At 36.0% G+C, this 16,788-nt stretch overlaps 2 protein-coding genes across 4 annotated transcripts in view; both read right to left on the reverse strand.

Moving 5' to 3' along the window:
- The window catches only part of LOC146997217 (uncharacterized), a 440,254-nt gene that overhangs the window by 181,431 nt on the left and 242,035 nt on the right, over nucleotides 1-16,788 (reverse strand). The window lies entirely within an intron of this gene.
- LOC146997220 (cullin-5-like) overlaps nucleotides 1-16,788 on the reverse strand; it is a 165,043-nt gene that overhangs the window by 84,234 nt on the left and 64,021 nt on the right. The window contains exon 3 of one of the 3 annotated variants that reach the window (XM_085817012.1): nucleotides 7,378-7,791. The exons of 1 other annotated variant lie outside the window; for it this stretch is intronic. In XM_085817012.1, the coding sequence (XP_085673138.1) occupies nucleotides 7,597-7,791 (195 nt within the window). In that variant the 3' untranslated portion in view covers nucleotides 7,378-7,596. Of the gene's footprint in view, nucleotides 1-7,377; nucleotides 7,792-16,788 lie in introns of those variants that run through there. One more of the 3 variants, XM_085817013.1, reaches the window with a different exon arrangement.

Consider the following 16,788-nt stretch of genomic DNA (forward strand, 5'->3'; position numbering starts at 1 on the left):
CTCCTTCAAACACGACAGCAGTTAGTCAAGAAATGCCACACCCAGGCTTCGAACGGCACTACTTCAGAGAGACGGATCACGTTACGCAGGTTCGCATGATAATTCTAGCATATCAGCGGAACTAGGAATTGTTTGAGTGTACTTAATATTTTACTCAGGAAACGCTGAGGTTGACATGCCGTTACGCTGCCATCGAAGCCAATATCAGCAGCTGTCACAGTTCGAGAGGTGGAGAATCATCCGGATGATGGAAGCTGGGTGGTTAGCTCGGCGAGCAGCTCGTCAGGTTGGCCGTTCTGAGTTTTCTTTGAGGAGGTGTTCGACCCAGTGGACATGCGACATGCGACGGAGGACGTGGGCACCACTCCTCCACCATAGGTTAATTGGTGTAACACCACGTCCACCTTTATCTAAAACAGCCGTGAAGCCACACAAGGGCCCCACACCTGGCGCCCAAACCCAACGCCTAATTCACCCCGGTGGCGGTCCTACTGTCTAAAACTGCCCCCGGGAGCTCACTCCATCCTACCGCCCGGGCACATTATTTATTTAATCATAGAAATAATATACAGATGGCATTACAATGGCTACTCATATGATTACATGCATTTTCTGGTTTTACATACAGATTTTTCTTTCTGGCACATTATATTGCTTTCTAGTACATTATAATTCTGTTTGTTACATTGTTATTCGATTATTACATATGATTGTCTGTAATTACTGATACATATAGTACAGTCATTGGATTTCTGTTTATTAGTTCGGTTCATTGGTAGTAGTTCATGTGTTATAAGCTTTGAGACATTCATAGTGTCGTCCATCCTCGGGTTCCTGCTAAACTTATTCGCTGCAGTTTATATTCACATCCCTTATTTGCTGCAGTTTTATATTCATATCCTGTTGTGAACGTTTGTTTTTGCACCTGTAATAGTGCTTGCTATCAATAGAAACTTATTTACATATTTACACCATTACATAACTCTCTTTCCACATTGAGGCAACACTTGTAATGTTGCTTGCTAGACTGAGGAGGCTTAATTACATATTTGCACTATTTATGCTGAAATCAATTTGCGACGCACTCGATTAATACTTTTGCATCAATCATATTTACATATTTACTTACGCGGAGCATATTACATATTACAAGCGATGCTTATGAAATCTATTTACATAGTTACATTCTTGAGTATTCTCTTAAATACTAGATGTATAATCTTTACTGATACCATTGGGCCTTATGATTGCATAAGATTTCTTATATTAAGGATGGCCTATATGCACATTTTCGAGTATACAGTGCACATTTTCGGGTACATATGTGATAATGCTGTGTGCCAGTAAATTGGAGTACACTTGAAAACACACTTGATTAACACGCTTGCTTAATAAACACATTTGCACTGAGCATATTTACGTTGTACTTTGAGGGGGATGCACTGTACATTGCTTGCTTGCACCACTCTACATTTCTGTTTGTATTGCTTGTTGAAGGTATGACTCATGCAAATTTATATAGTATTACTCGCGAGCTTATTATATTTATTTACATATTTACATTCTTAATACTCTCATTGATTCTGGGTCTATAATTTTTACTGCTGAAATTAAATCTTATAGTTGCATAGGGTATTTTATTTTGAGGATAACATACGGTTTATGTGACGGAGCTCAATTTGGCACAAATCCAGATTAAGTTCCGCTAATTTGTCCATTAGCTGCACAATCTTTTTAATTAGGTGCCGTTGCTTAATCAGATATTTACAGAACGGTTGTCTGTTATTATCTGGTAGTCTAATGTGGAGACCCTCAGTCAGCGGGCATGTCTCCAAGTAATGCTCTGGCGAGCCCGGTTCTCCACATGCGCACTGACTTGTATTGCAGAAACCACATTTGTAGAAAATGTCAGGAAAGGGACCATGCCCTGAGATAAACCTTGCGAGCTGCGTGTTTGCTATATTTCTGTCTGTGTCCACATAACCACAGAAGTAATGGGTCCTCCTCTCTGTGTTGCTCTCGTCCCATTCACATTGCCACTTCCCCATGGCTTTCAATCTCAGCGTACGCTTAAAGTAAGAACGCGGCCATGGTATAACTGTCTCTGCTATTGCTGTTTCTGTGGTGGCCTCCTTTGCAAGCTGATCTGCCATTTCATTCCCTTCATGGCCCTCGTGTGCTTTTATCCATTCTAATGTGATCTTAAAATTTGGATTATTTCTAAGGGCCTTCTGTATCTCTTGAATAATTTCAGAGGGATGGTCGGGGTTCCATATCGCATGTAATGTTGACAAGCTGTCAGTTTTTATTGTGGCCTGCCTGCATCTTATGGAATGTACATAGTGGATTGCTTGCAATATGGCCAAGGCTTCACTTTGGAAAACGCTGTTGTTTTGTCTGAGCCGGCCCTTCCATTTTTCTATGATGAACCCTGCCTCATGGCGGCGTAGGCACAGCCCACTTTCTAGTCCAACTTTGACCCGTCCGTGTAAGCTGTCAGGCCAAGTGGCTGGTTATTATCCTTAGGCTTCACCGAGACGTATACCCCTCTTCCTTTAGCCGCTGGGTGTACATCCAACGGGTTGCAGCTTTCCTCATACTCCTCAGGGGAGTAAATTTCTTCATCAAATGTGACCATTTTTTTAGTTGTAAGACTTGCTGTCGTGCCGCCTCCTCCTCAGCACGGATGTGCAGGGGCAGTAAGCCTGCCAGCACATTAATTTCTTCGCTTGAAGTGGTGCGATAGGCCCGGGTAATACCCAATGCAAAGGGTCGTTGAATGGCATTAAGGTGTGTTTAACCTTTCTCCCTTGCATTGGATAGGCCCATACTGCCGCAGCATACGTGACTATTCTTTCTACCACTGTGGAATACAGCACCTTTTGTATGTGGGGGTTCAGTCCCCATTTATATCCATAGAACATCTTCATTTGTCGAGCTATTGCAGTTGTCCTTAGTTTAAGGCTTTGCACGTGGGGGATCCAATTCATTTTTTCGTCAAAAATGACGCCAAGGTATCTGAGTTTCGACACTATCTTAATCCGCTCTCCATTAATTTTTATTGTGGGCCTGCGTGACGTCATTTACAGGCCGACGACCTGGTCAGACCAGTCGTCGAGACGACCGTCACATCATACAACATGCACGCGTAGAGCCAACTGCCTCATTGGCCGCTATCCGGACACAGGCAGCTGCTTCAATACGGAATCCTGTGTCTTCCCGAACCATCGCAAAGCGCCTGGTTTGAGGGACATCCAGTATAGTAGCACCCATTACGTGTGCTGCCAACTACACCCACCCGACGACGCCTCCGTTTCGAGTGATTTCGCGCACAACAAGATTGTACTTTAACGGAATGGAACCAGGTCACCTTCAGCGACGAATCTAGATTCAATTTGACCAGTGATGACAATCCCTTTCGTGTGTGGAGCACTCGTGGTGAACGCCTCAATCCTGGATCCGCTTTACAGCGACAGACCGTTCCCACAGTTGGTGTGACGGTAAGGGGTGCCATTGCTTACGATACACGGTCACGCCTAATATTGATCCATGGCACAATGGCAGGCCAGCGGTACGTCCATGACATCCTTCAGCCACATGTGTTGCCACTCATGGCAGGGCACCCAAAAGCCTGTTTTCAACAAGACAATGCTCGGCCACACACAGCACGGATCTCACAAGACTGCCTTCGGCACATTACCATCCTTATCTGGCCTGCTCGATCCCCAGATTCGTCACCAAGCGGGTCCATCTGGGATCATTTGGGATGGCGAGTTGGACAGCCGACGAGATTAGCCGAAGCAGAGGCGCATTTACAGCAACTGTGTAACGATATGTCTCAGGACACCGTACGGAACTTGTATGCCACAATGCTCGCTCGTATTGCATCGTGCATTCGCGCTACAGGTGGTTTAACAGAGTACTAAAACTTCCGTTCATGTGTACTTTTTTCTGCAATAAATTATCCTCTTTTCTTTGATTTTCTAATCACTTACTTATATCAAAGTAATAATTATATATGTAAAATTTCGTTTAATTCTGACAACTCTCTCTTTACACAAATTTTTATGGCAATGGTTGTATTTTAATATTAACAAAACGAATCCTGTACTTTCAATTAAAAAATATTGCTCGTTTTTTCCATATCAGTTTTCGAGTATTTTTTATACGGTATAAAACTTTATATACTCTCCTTGATTTCGCATCAAGAAATGTTCTATTTCTCATTTTTGGAATGGAACTGCATTGTCTCTTAGAGATGAAGCGGTGGTTTTCTAATGTTTTCTGTCACAGCTGGAAAATTTTTCTGCATGTTTATTACTTCTATGCGTTGCAGCAACGTAATTCCGAACGTAGATTGGAAACTTCAGTGCCAACAATGCTGCATTTAATGTATAGTGTGCGAATATATAGGAAAATTTCAAAATTATTTTATAGTAATAATTTTCACAGCAGTATGGCAATCCAGACTTGTTTCTTTAAATAAAAGAACTAAGAGGCAAAAGTTAGCAATTTGAACATTTTATTGTGAAAAGTGTTTTCCTGGAATATAGCTCCAGTTTTTATTTTTTCCATTCACGAGGATCTAACGGGCTGAAAATGAGCACCTAACCCAGGGATGTTTCATATAATTTCTTTAAATATAGTACAGCGCGATAATATCGTGTGTGATCAACATGAAAAGTAATACAACGGATATAAGTGCTTCGACAAAAATGCTGTTTCGAGTCTAATGTCCCATCAGGGACAAACGTCCGTTTCTGCTCATTAATAACCAAATGCGAAAGGAATACTAAAAAATAAAAACTATTATAGAGACGTAAAATGATAAAAAGAGGAAAAGATGATACTAAAATAAGTGTAATCTCAGAGGAAGTGAGTAGGCTATGGTCGGGGGAGGAGAATCTTACGACTTTCATATTTAAAACGGTAAAATACCTTTATTAACCCATTAATCGCCAAAACTACAAGGAATGTTTCTTTTCTCATGAAAATAATAACAAATATCAAATTAAGCATTTATAATATAAATTTACATTGAAAATAAAAAAAAAAAAAAAAAATGCTCTCACCTGTGGAAAACGCGAGTGTTGCGTTCGCGCAACGTCAGCGGAATAAGACTACGGATGTTTAGTGAGTAGGATTGTACTCGTGTGATGTTTCTTTTGAGTGGAGCGCAGGATTACATTTTTGATGTATAACGTTTTATAAATCTACCAAATCACTTTACTTTTAATTAATTTAATATTAAAATATACATTGTATTTCTTTTACAAATACAGATTATTTCAATGGAAAGATTCAAGCATGACAAGCTTGATTACAATCATGATGTAAAGCTACATTACATACTTCGCATCTATAAATAGTCTGGCTATGGTACTCTTTACAACAAAGTCTTTTGTTATCAACGGACTTTACGATAAAATGTCTACCATCTCCATACAATGGTTTTTGAATGCTGAATATACTAGGTCTTGCCATTCCTTTCTTGTTCGCCACCAGATTCTGCAATTTCTGGGGGAACAACAACAATATCAGTTTCATTCTGGTCATTATTAACATTATCATCATCTATTTCTTCATCAAAAAATCTTTGAAGGGTAGGGCTTCTTCTAATGTAAGATACCTCGTTCTAGGCATTTTTAAACAACCAGAACATGAACCAGAACATCGAAAGGAATGAGTGAAAAAGAAGATCGACTACCCTTTTCCTGCTGACGTCAGCGCAACACTTATTTTCCTTTCCTTTCCAAATCAAATTTAAACATCTGAGTGATGTAATGTTCTGATAAACGGTGACCTTGACTAAAAATAGATCACTCATAAAGACGGCGATTCTTTCTTTAAATATTTTCAGCAAAAATACACGGTCGATAATTTTGCTTAAATTTGCTTAAAGTATGAGATTAATTATTATAAACAAAATGAATTGTTGAAGGCAAATATTTTTTACAGATATAATCTTCATAATATTCCCTACACAAAATCATCTGCTGGTATAAAATATTTTAGGTAGTTATATTTATATACGCATTTATTTTGACCGTTGCGTGAACGCAACACCAGCGGTTAATGGGTTAACAAAAATAAATTATTGTATGTTACATATCCAGTATGTAAAAACAGGATTTGTAAACATTGCAAGAATACGATTAATCATTTAAAGTGTCAATTGTTTCAAACAAATAGTAAATGTTTTCTCATAAAGCTAAGCATAAAATTAATTTCGGTAATATAAGAAAATATTTTTGAATGAAAGTGATTCTGAAGGGCATTTGTCAGTTATATTCGAGTATTTCGTAAATTGTATATCTGATATTCGAACTAAAATTGGTTTGGTAATCGCGAATAAATATGTCACTGCGCAGTTAGGGAGGAGCCTTGCAAAAAGTTAGCATCTTTCAGAGATGATATTTTGTCACCATACAGAATCTGAAGTGTAACACAGGATGGCGTCTAAATGAGGTTATCTCTAAATTTTTGAGTTAAATTTTTCCCTGTGATGGTGAAATTGGCTGTTATGTCGAGGGTCATACTGCAAGGAACTCCTTTGATACTGCCCGTTGATGATACGCGTTCTCTGCTTGGCAAAAGAAATCGAATTTACCCATTATCGAAGTAGAACAGTCTTCACATTTGTTAATTTTCTTGAAATTATCACAACGAAATTGTTGCTCACACGCCTGAAGGTCATTGGATTGAGGTAAATTATAGTAATGCAACAGAGAACCGATATTATCCTTAAGAGCGAAAGCGTATGCTTCAATACCGATACGTTTCAAATTTTCGATGAGCAAGTCAACACGTGCACAGCGCGAAGTATCACATTTTGAAACATCCAGAGATAATAATTTATCCAAATAATTATGGTCGAACATCTTATTATTCGGAAATAGCCAAAATGCCTGAAGTGTCACACGAAAAAAATTAGTAGAAGATTACACATCCAGGGACATAGTATCTTTATACGAAGAGCACGAGGTATCGGCTTACGAACTAGGTCTGGTGCCATTTTAGCTCGTAAAATTCGAAGAATGTCCCAGCGGGAAAATTCAATATCTATGGCCGAAATAATATTCATAGTAATCCAAAAATATCGCAGCAATTAAACACAGCAAAACGATCACTCAAAAAATACAAAACAGCAAGGATCGCAACAGGCATAAATACCCAGGGAACGGTGGGGAGCTATATAGCGAAATGCGGCATGAAACTTCGAACGCGCACGTGAAAGAAATCTTGAAACCAAGCGTATGCTCTGACCGTCTTAAAGGGCTACATAAAAAGCGGTCCTCAACTAAACATAATTCAGCTTTTGAAGGCATAAATCAAATTTTTAATCAAAAAATATTAAAATCTTCAACACGCTGCAAATCAAACATAAGCTTTACATTTTTATTATCTTTTGTGATGGGCATAAAACTGTAGAAATAATTTAGGGACAGAACCTAGCATACAAATTAATACAAAAATAGAATTTATTCATAAGCCACCGCTCTGCCTTAAAAAGACAAAGCAGTTTCATTTAAAACAAAATGTTTATTTATTGTTATGTGTTGCAGTCTCCAACTCCAACTCGCTTATTTGCCGCGATTAACCTGCGAAATCGCAGGTTGTGTTCCGGCTATCGAACTTTGGTGCTTCTAGGAGCGCTGCAGGTAAGGAAATGCCGAACGTAGTTCTCGTGGAGACAGGATAGCAGATGCAGGGGGTGAGACCAATGTCACGTGATGAGCGATAAGACATCTGGTTGGCGATGAGGTATCCAGGCATCGTAGCGCTGTAAATCTGAAGTTTTACAATAGTTATACATAAAATAGTACTAAATCAGTTCATAAAAGGTGTGTGTTGCAGTCATAAATGCAGAAAATAAAATACGATTCCAAAAAGTAAAATAGTATATACAGGAAAAATATAAGTAATATCTTGTGGGCATGGCTGTGTGTGTCACATGATCATCCGGCTAAGATTTCTAAACATCATTATTTACAAGTCAAATAAGTTTTTCAGAGTACTACATACTTAAAAACACAAATTATGTTGGAAAATCCTGGTTTCCACTGAGTAGAAAAGCGGCATATGGACGGAGGTGCCTGTCCTCGTGTAAAATTTCATAGTGAAATAGGTTGAAAATGTCCATATGTTGGCACTCCTTAGCGGCGTCATAAAATGCCGTGTTAGTTCTTCTTAAATATTGTGTTGTAGTTCGCAATTTTAATAATGTATGTACCTCAAGAATGTACGAAAAAACCACTGAGTAAGAAATTGGTAATAACTTTTCTCATAATAATTTCAAATTTGAAATAAACTTTTAAAAATCCATAGCAATATCGTATCGAAACCTGTTTCCATGTCACATGTATTGCATAAAGAAATGTGAAATTTGAAGAACTAATTTTCCTAAATATTTAATACTCGAATCCGTATAAGTTGCATGCATTTGTTTTAGTAAAGTGTTATGACAGATTTTTTTAAGAGCTGTCGGAGACAAATGATAATATTCCTCGACAGTAATGAACGAGAATACCATGCATTTGTTCAAAAACAGAAACGAAGTATTTGTGAGATTTATTCAACATCCAAGTCTTAATTTTAACAGTTTTATATTATTTTTCTCTACTAGCCAGGTATAGTTTAAGTGTCTCAATTGGGTATCAAAACGCGTGTGTGAAAACACTGATCTGCACTTTGTTACTAGATATTTTTTCCTTAAATTTAGTTTTTTATATATCAAGGTGTCTGTAGTCAATGTGTATATTGTATTAATTCGGGAAGTTCCCTGATTCTTTAAACATGAGTATACAAGCAGCAGTGAAAGTAAAAAATAATTATGAAAACCAAATAGTCTATAACGATTTTAATGCCAAGTCATAAATAATCAAATGAATAACTTCAAATTTCTGAATTTGTTTAATATCACAATTTTCAGTTCCGGTTTTGGTGAGAATCGAAATAATATAAATTTGAATTCAAAATCATGAAAATCCTCAGGATTTTCACGATTTTGTTCTTACAAATCCTTGACATGATAAATAGTATCATAATAATGCTAAATAACTGAAAAAAAATGCATTTGCTGGCTCTCTAAGATTACTTGGATGGCCTCTAGGTTCAGACCAATAGCTTTTAAGATTAGTGTTTTTGAGCAGAATGAAACATTAATTTTTAACAGAGTTTTGGTCTAATAGTTCATGGTATCGATCTATTAGACTTTGCTGTATTTTCAGCACAAAGACCATATTCTATTTGTTAATCTGTCACAGCTCAAACAGCACGGTAACCTAATCTGCAAACTATGTTCGCTTGAGATGAGTAAACCTTGTTAGAAAGCTAAACTATTTGTGAAAACTGCATCTAACGTCTATCATTCAAATTTACTTTAACTTGTTGACGAATTTCTGGCCTTAAAAGCTATGTAACTGGAATCAGAAAACAAGTTTGATGAAAAAACAAATAACCCACATAGCACAAAAACATGCCTGGGATATCCCGAAGATGTTGCTCGCGGGGTATGCGCACATCCTCAGGACATCGCGGAATATCTCTCGAACCTCCTAAACACCTCCTCCAGAGTTCTTAGTGTCACATCCCAGTATATCCTCAGGACATCCTAACTAAGTCCCATCGACAGCGTACGGCATGTTATTAGGATATGAACTCTTACTTATTACATCCTCAGGACATCCCACTCACCTCCTAAACACAACCCATTTTATCCAAAAATCATCCTATCTATGTCCCATCAACAGCGTATGGGATGTTGGTAGGATTTAAAGTCCTACTTACTACATCCTCAGGACATCCCACAATATCCCAATTTCCTCCTAAACTCATCTTCCCGAGTGCTTAATGTCACATCCCAGTATATCCTTTGGACATCCTATCTAGGTTCCACCGACAGTGTATGGGATGTTATCAGGATTTTAAATACTAATTACAATATACCTTTGACCTCTTAAATACATACTGTCAACTGCTTAGTGTCACATCCCAGTATATATACAGAGAAAACTTCCAGTGAAAGTATATGAAGGTGTAGTGATGATCTAAAACCTAATTACTTTACACAGATAGTCTCAAATCCTTCTCCTATGGTTACTATCGAAAAATCAGAAATGTTGAAAATATTTATACAACATATTTATGTATTTATGAATCAAAATACATGAGAAATCGCAGTGAGAAAAAGCACTGCTACCTTAATCTGTGATTATATATAACAAATTCAGTGAATTATAGTTAACAAACAGTGAAAATATTTATATTTCTGAAATATTTTATATATAACATTTTCAGTTTCGCATATGTGGCAGCTTGAGATTTTTTTTAAGTATACCAATTTTTTTAAATGTCTAAAAATTTTTGTATTTTCAAGGAAAGCTTATTCTTTCACCTTTAGTATATAAGTAATGGTAATTTACCAGATAAAATTACGTAATGGGGAATACAGAAAAATATCTAACCACTTACTTTTGACTTCATCTGCAGAGAGACTAAACATGTAGTTCAGCTAAATCTGTTATAATAAATATTTATAATAATGCTAAATCCTGCAATAACTATTAATATGACAAATTTTTGTAAACCTATTTATTTGGATGAAAACTAAACACATTCAGAAATTTATGGCACTATATTATGGTTAACAGAGGAAAAACACTTTTCAAAATTCAAAATAGTTTTTATAAATCCAATTTATCACATTTTCCTTAAATTCCTGAAAAATAATCTTATATCCATGTAAAAGAGGAATATGTATTCATCTGTATATAAAAACTCTAAATACTGGAGTTAAACTGGAGCTTAGCCATTGCCAAAAATAAATAAAATGCAATTACTACATGTGAATATAATTCATAATTAAATTTAAACAAATCACTATTAGAATGCAAATTAAAGGAAGCTTTTAAAATATTTTAACATATAGTACCTATAAACAGAGTAGCCATTATTTGTGTTGTATCATAAATTATAATACGACGTTTAGCTTAAGAGAGCTTCTCCTGACGCATGCGCCGTTCGCGTTTATCCGCGCGGTGTATGATGACGTAACTGTTTATTACGTATGTATGTATATGTATACCATTCTTACTTCTTCGCCCTTTTTTCTCTGCTGTATGCAACTATGTTTAAGTTAATCTCTGTCATTAAAAATGTTCATTGATATTACAATCTATTTAGGCTCATTTATTTCTTCAATTTGACTATTCGATTATAGTAAAATAAACATGGGGTATGCCTTTTAAATTTTTTATGTCAGAAATTAAACTCAACCTACCAGCTGAACCATATGAGCAGTTGTATCAGTCAGCCACTGGTAGGTAACCTAAATAACGAATCAACATATAAAGTTGCCAAAATAAGGAGAGAAACAAAATTATGATAATCACATCTTACCTAATCATAAAATTTAATGTGTAGGCAAGTCTAAAAAGAGTGAGAAGGAATTTATTTTGCAACACAAAGTAAAGCTGTCTTGCAGGAGCAAAAAAACTTGTCTCATGAGATAGTAAAAAATAATTAACTGTATCTGGTAACATTTATCTGACAACACATAAGTAATTGTTAACTACGTGCAGAAAATAAAATCTGGTCATGATAAGCAAAATGCAATTTTAAACTTTTGAGTTTAACTGCAGAAATCTACGAAAGACGTATATTTTATGTTGTAGCAGTAGTAAATCAAGATGCGGCTAATCTTTACTGTATGGTACACCTTGTTTTTTGTCTGAAAAAATCGCCAAGTGGTATTGGTTGTTCGTGAAATCTGGAAGCCCATTGCGACAAATAAGTTTTTCCGTTATTGTAATGTTGATAATGTTGGCGAAAATAGCCTTTGAAAAAAATAAGTTTTTGTCAATATAAAGGGGTTATTTCTGGAAATATTGCCAACGTGTTGTGATAAATTTAGTTTTGGGCTACATTTTGTAATAGTAAGCCTTTTGTACGGACCCGTGTTTTTGGTTCTTACCATTCTTTTTAATTGCTATGTTTGGTTGCACGTAAGTGGTATGGTCTTGTATTTTGAACTTGCTATTATTTTGGTGTGGGTACCATCGTTTGAGTATGTCTGAGGTGAATAACAGACGATGAATTTAATTGAATTGCTTATCTGGAGGATGGAGGAAATGGTGGTGGAAAGCCTAAACGTATGCATGTGAAAAAAAAGGTATGTTAAAAAAATGACGCTTCATTTATTTATTCGTCTCTGTGTGTTAATTTTTCTTTTTGTTGTTTAATATTTTTATGTTAGAAAATATGTATTTTTGGTAACTTATTCCTCTCTGTTTTTGTATTTTTGGTTGTCTCTGTGTGTTAAGACAGTGGCGAATATTTTCTTGTAAACATGATATTTTTAACTTTCTGGTTTTCTTAAAGTGAAAATAGATCAATGTGTACATGTGCAAAGTTAAGGCAGTGCACAATACCTAGTTTGTGCAGTTTTCTGTTTTTTTTTTTAAGTTAAAATAGGTCGATGTGTACATGGACACCAAGTTTGTGTATGTCTTTGACTTCTTATTTTGGTTTTGTGTAACGGCAATCTTGAAATTTGTGCCGATTCTTCCAGGTGACGATCTTGATATAAAATAAGAAACGATTTGCCAAGGGTTACCGTAGAGTAAATTTTTACCAAAGATGTTCTACCATAATCACCATTTCAGTGGTTTAAACACTAGTGGAACAGTATTCAGAGATGAAGATTTCAGTTTTGTTTACACAGCATGATGGTTTAGGCACTCCAGCCGTTACGGTGAACAAGATTATAATAAACATAGCCAAAACAATTATCTATAAATATCGACGTATAAAACTGCATGAACTAATATATTTCTTATGCTAGTATGTACAGAATCCTTAATCGAAGTGAAAATGAGAAGACTGTGCCTGACTTACGTGATTACAAACTTACTCTGAGCCGTTTTTCTGTGACTCTTTTACTGTGTAGAGCTGTATAGAGATTTAGAATTAATCAGTAAAGGCTTGCAACGTAATAACGTCACAAGAGGCTTTTTTCTCGACAAAGCTAAGACTTTCGATCGTGTTTGGCTGGGTGCTCTTATTTACAATTTACACATTTCGGGGCTCCAAGAGTACATTAAACACATAATTAAATCCTGCATGACAGGTAGACACTTTGTCTTTCGTGTCACAGGAATTCTCTCTACACCTAAACTTTTCCTTGCAGGCGTCCCCCAGGGAAGTCTTCGCGGACCTATACTTTTTAATATATACGTGAATGACATACCCACTCTGAACAACACAAAACTCGCAATGTATGCTGATGACACTGTGATCCTTACACAAGGCCGGCTATACAACAGCTACAAAACCACATATATGCATTAGAGACTTGACTCATCAGATGGAAAATTAAGGTTAATGTGGAAAAGACTCAGGCAATCCTGTTAACAAAAAAGGAGAAGTTCAATAAAAACCTACATTTCTACGGAGTGTCAATTCCCTGGTACAGGCAAGTCCGACCAGGCCCGGTCGTTACAAAAACATAATACAAAAATTTCACCCTTTGGTGAAATTTATCGAACTTCTTAGTAGCTGAGTTTAAGGTCAGGTACATGTCATTCACAATCATTTCCGGAATTTATCCCTCCATCTTTTCTCAGAAACTGAGTAGCCGGGCTTCCCAGGCCCGAGACCCTCGCTAGCATTGTCATTTAAAAATGTGAAAGATGTCAGGCAGTTGCAAAAATGTCACGCTATTTGATTTATGACGATGAAATGAAAAGATTACAGAAACTATTAGCCGAAATGTTGACTGATGAAGATTCAGTTAATGAAGAAGACGAAGAAATAATTGATGAAGAACAGTTTAGTGATCACCAATCGAATTCTGAAGAGACATTAGATTCAAGCGATGAATCTAGTAATGAATTCAGCATTTCTGTTTCCGTGAATTGATATCTTGTCAAAGATAGCCATCAAATTTGAAAGGTAGAGAGCTGCTCGACACAAGAATATTACAGAAATCAGATCATTTATCTGTCTTCTTTGTTTTGGAGAATTTTGTTTTAAAATAGAAGGCTTCTCACGTAAATGTTGCGAAGTTTGGGCGACTGACGGGACAGGGCTTGACATTTTTCATCGAACAGTGTCTCATAAACGTTTTTTAATCCTAATGAGATGTTTGGGATTTGATGTCCTAAGAGATCGTCCTTCTAGAAGAGAAATGGATAAACTGGCTCCGGTAAGAAATGATTTTGAAAAGTTCGTTAAAAATGCTGGCGAATACATCACAACTGACGAAAAATTAGGACCTTTTATAAGAAGATGCTCCTTTCTTCAATACATTCCAAGTAAACCTGCAAAATATGGAATTAAAGTTTTTGATGTTTTTGATGCAAGGACATTTTGTACTTCAAATCTTGAAATTCATGCAGGAACACAACCCAAACGGTCGTGCAGCTCAGAAAATGGTCTTGATAAAGTAGTCAAGAGGTTTAGAGAGCCTATTTTGAATCCAGGGCGCAACCTTACCGTGTACAACTGGTTTACCAGTTATACCTTGGTAAAGAATCACCTTGAAAAGAAAATTACGCTCGTGGGAACTATCAGAAAAAATAAAAAAGAACTGCCAATATATTTTACTTGTGGCAGAAAAAGAGAAGTTTGATCATCATTATTTGGATTTCAAAGAAATATGACATTAGTTTCCTACACACCAAACAAAAATAAATGCGTTGTTCTATTGTCCACCATGCATAATGACAGAGCCATCGATGTTTCGACTGGAGAAGCAAATAAAAAAAACAGAAATTATGACTTTTAATGATTTAACAAAGGGTGCTATAGATGTAGTAACCATTTATAGTACTGCTAGAATTAGCAACAGATGACCAATGGCAGTATTCTTTAGTATGTTCAACATTGCAGCTATGAATACTAGAATATTATTGTTATCTTCGAGGACGCCAGTAGTGCAATATAGAAAACGAAGTTTATTTATCAAAGAATTTGCATTAGAACTTTTCAAGGATCACATTCAAGAAAGAAGCTCGCAGCAAAATTTCCACGCGAATTGAGTGAAAAATGAAATTGCAGATATAGGGAAAATTGGGAAGGACACTCGCCAAAAAAACAGGAGTGTTCTAGGGAAAGATGCCATATATGTAATAGCGTAAAGGACCGAAAACCACAAATTTGCTGCGCTAAGTGAGAGAAAAATGTTTGCGGTAAACACAGCGCGATTTTTTGCAAAAAAAATGTGAAATGTAAGTTTTTTTTTGAAAATATTTCTGTAAAAATTTAATATTACATAAATTAGTATTAAATTTCGTTTGCTCACAAAAAGAAATCAGTCTGATTTTTTCTGTTAATGATAAATAATTTCAATCTTAAAAGTGTATTAAAATACAATTTTTTTAGAATTATTAAATTCAAAGTATATTTTTATATTTTATATACTTTTTATTATTTAATTTTTTTCTTCGATTACACAAACAATTTTATTTTTATTTCGTTAAGAAATAACGTTTCGGACCTACGGAGCCCGACGCGCGTCCTCGCGTAGCTAAAAGCAGCGCGCGTCTTCGCGGGTTAACAGCGTGAAATAGCATTCATTCTATAGACAACAAGTTACTCATTTAACAAGTCCCTTCTACGTCCATTTTTTTTTACGTTTTCTGGACAGCATTTTCATCACCGAATCATGTATGCATGTTACAAATATTCATCTTACAAATATTCATCAAGTCATTTATTAAGGCCATTATAAATAATTATTTGAAAAAAAACCCTTAAGATATCCTGGGCATATTTATATAATACTATAAGTTGTAACTTTGTATTGTACCCGAAGTGGCATATTTTCATTTGTGGATAGGGTCTAAGACCCAGGCACCCCGGTGCTACACCATCACTCGTTGCGTAATCTGTTAAAAGATGCCTAACACTCACAAAGACCTCACAAAAACTGAGTACTATCAGCCCTCTTTTCGATGCGAGCAAAATTTTGAAAAGGTTATCCATGCCAGAATACATCCTTTTTTGACAGATTTCCCGCACAGCAATTTGGCTTTAGAAAAAATCTCTGTGACGAAGCAGTTGGTGCGTCTGACAGAATTTATTAGAGGTGCCTTTAATAATAAACAATGTGTTGTCTTAGTCATGATAAACGTGGCTAAAGTGTTCGATAGCGTCGGCCCGAGGGTTAATTTTCAGGCTTATTTAAGCTCGAGTTCTCTAGGGAATTAACCCTAATTGTGAGTTTATTTATCACTGAGAACATTTCATATCTGCATTTCATATACTTTGAACAGGAAGCAGGTGTGCACTAATGATGGTCAGAGTTCAGTTTGATGTCCCATATTGTGCACTACTACATATTTGAAAAGATAAAATTATTTTATTAACAAAGGCAAATATTGTGTGTAATATATCCAATTTGTACAGAGTAGAATTTGTAAAGTGTAGGACTATGTACAAAGCAGAATGTTTTAAACAGTGTAAGAATACAAGTAATCCTTTAAACTGTCCTGAGTCACAAACCACTAATAAACCTTTTCCCGCTAATCTGATAAAATTAATTTCTAAAATATAGGAAAACTCATACGCATGAAAGTGTTTGTGGAGAGAGGAGATTTTTCAATTATATGCTGTCACAGGGGGTGATTAATAGTTATTAAATTCATTTTATCGCTTAGGCTGTGAAGCAGATATTGTTAAAATGTTTGCATGTCAGTTTAAACTTGTGTTCATTTCTCATATTAAGCAGTATCATGAATGAATAACTTTATTTACCAGTCGACAATGCAAGTTTTTAATTTTCTG

The sequence above is a fragment of the Stegodyphus dumicola genome, chromosome 5 (genome assembly GCF_044657685.1).
Source record: "Stegodyphus dumicola isolate Sdum_Otavi_A_Nest chromosome 5, ASM4465768v1".
Taxonomy (NCBI): Eukaryota; Metazoa; Arthropoda; class Arachnida; order Araneae; family Eresidae; genus Stegodyphus; species Stegodyphus dumicola.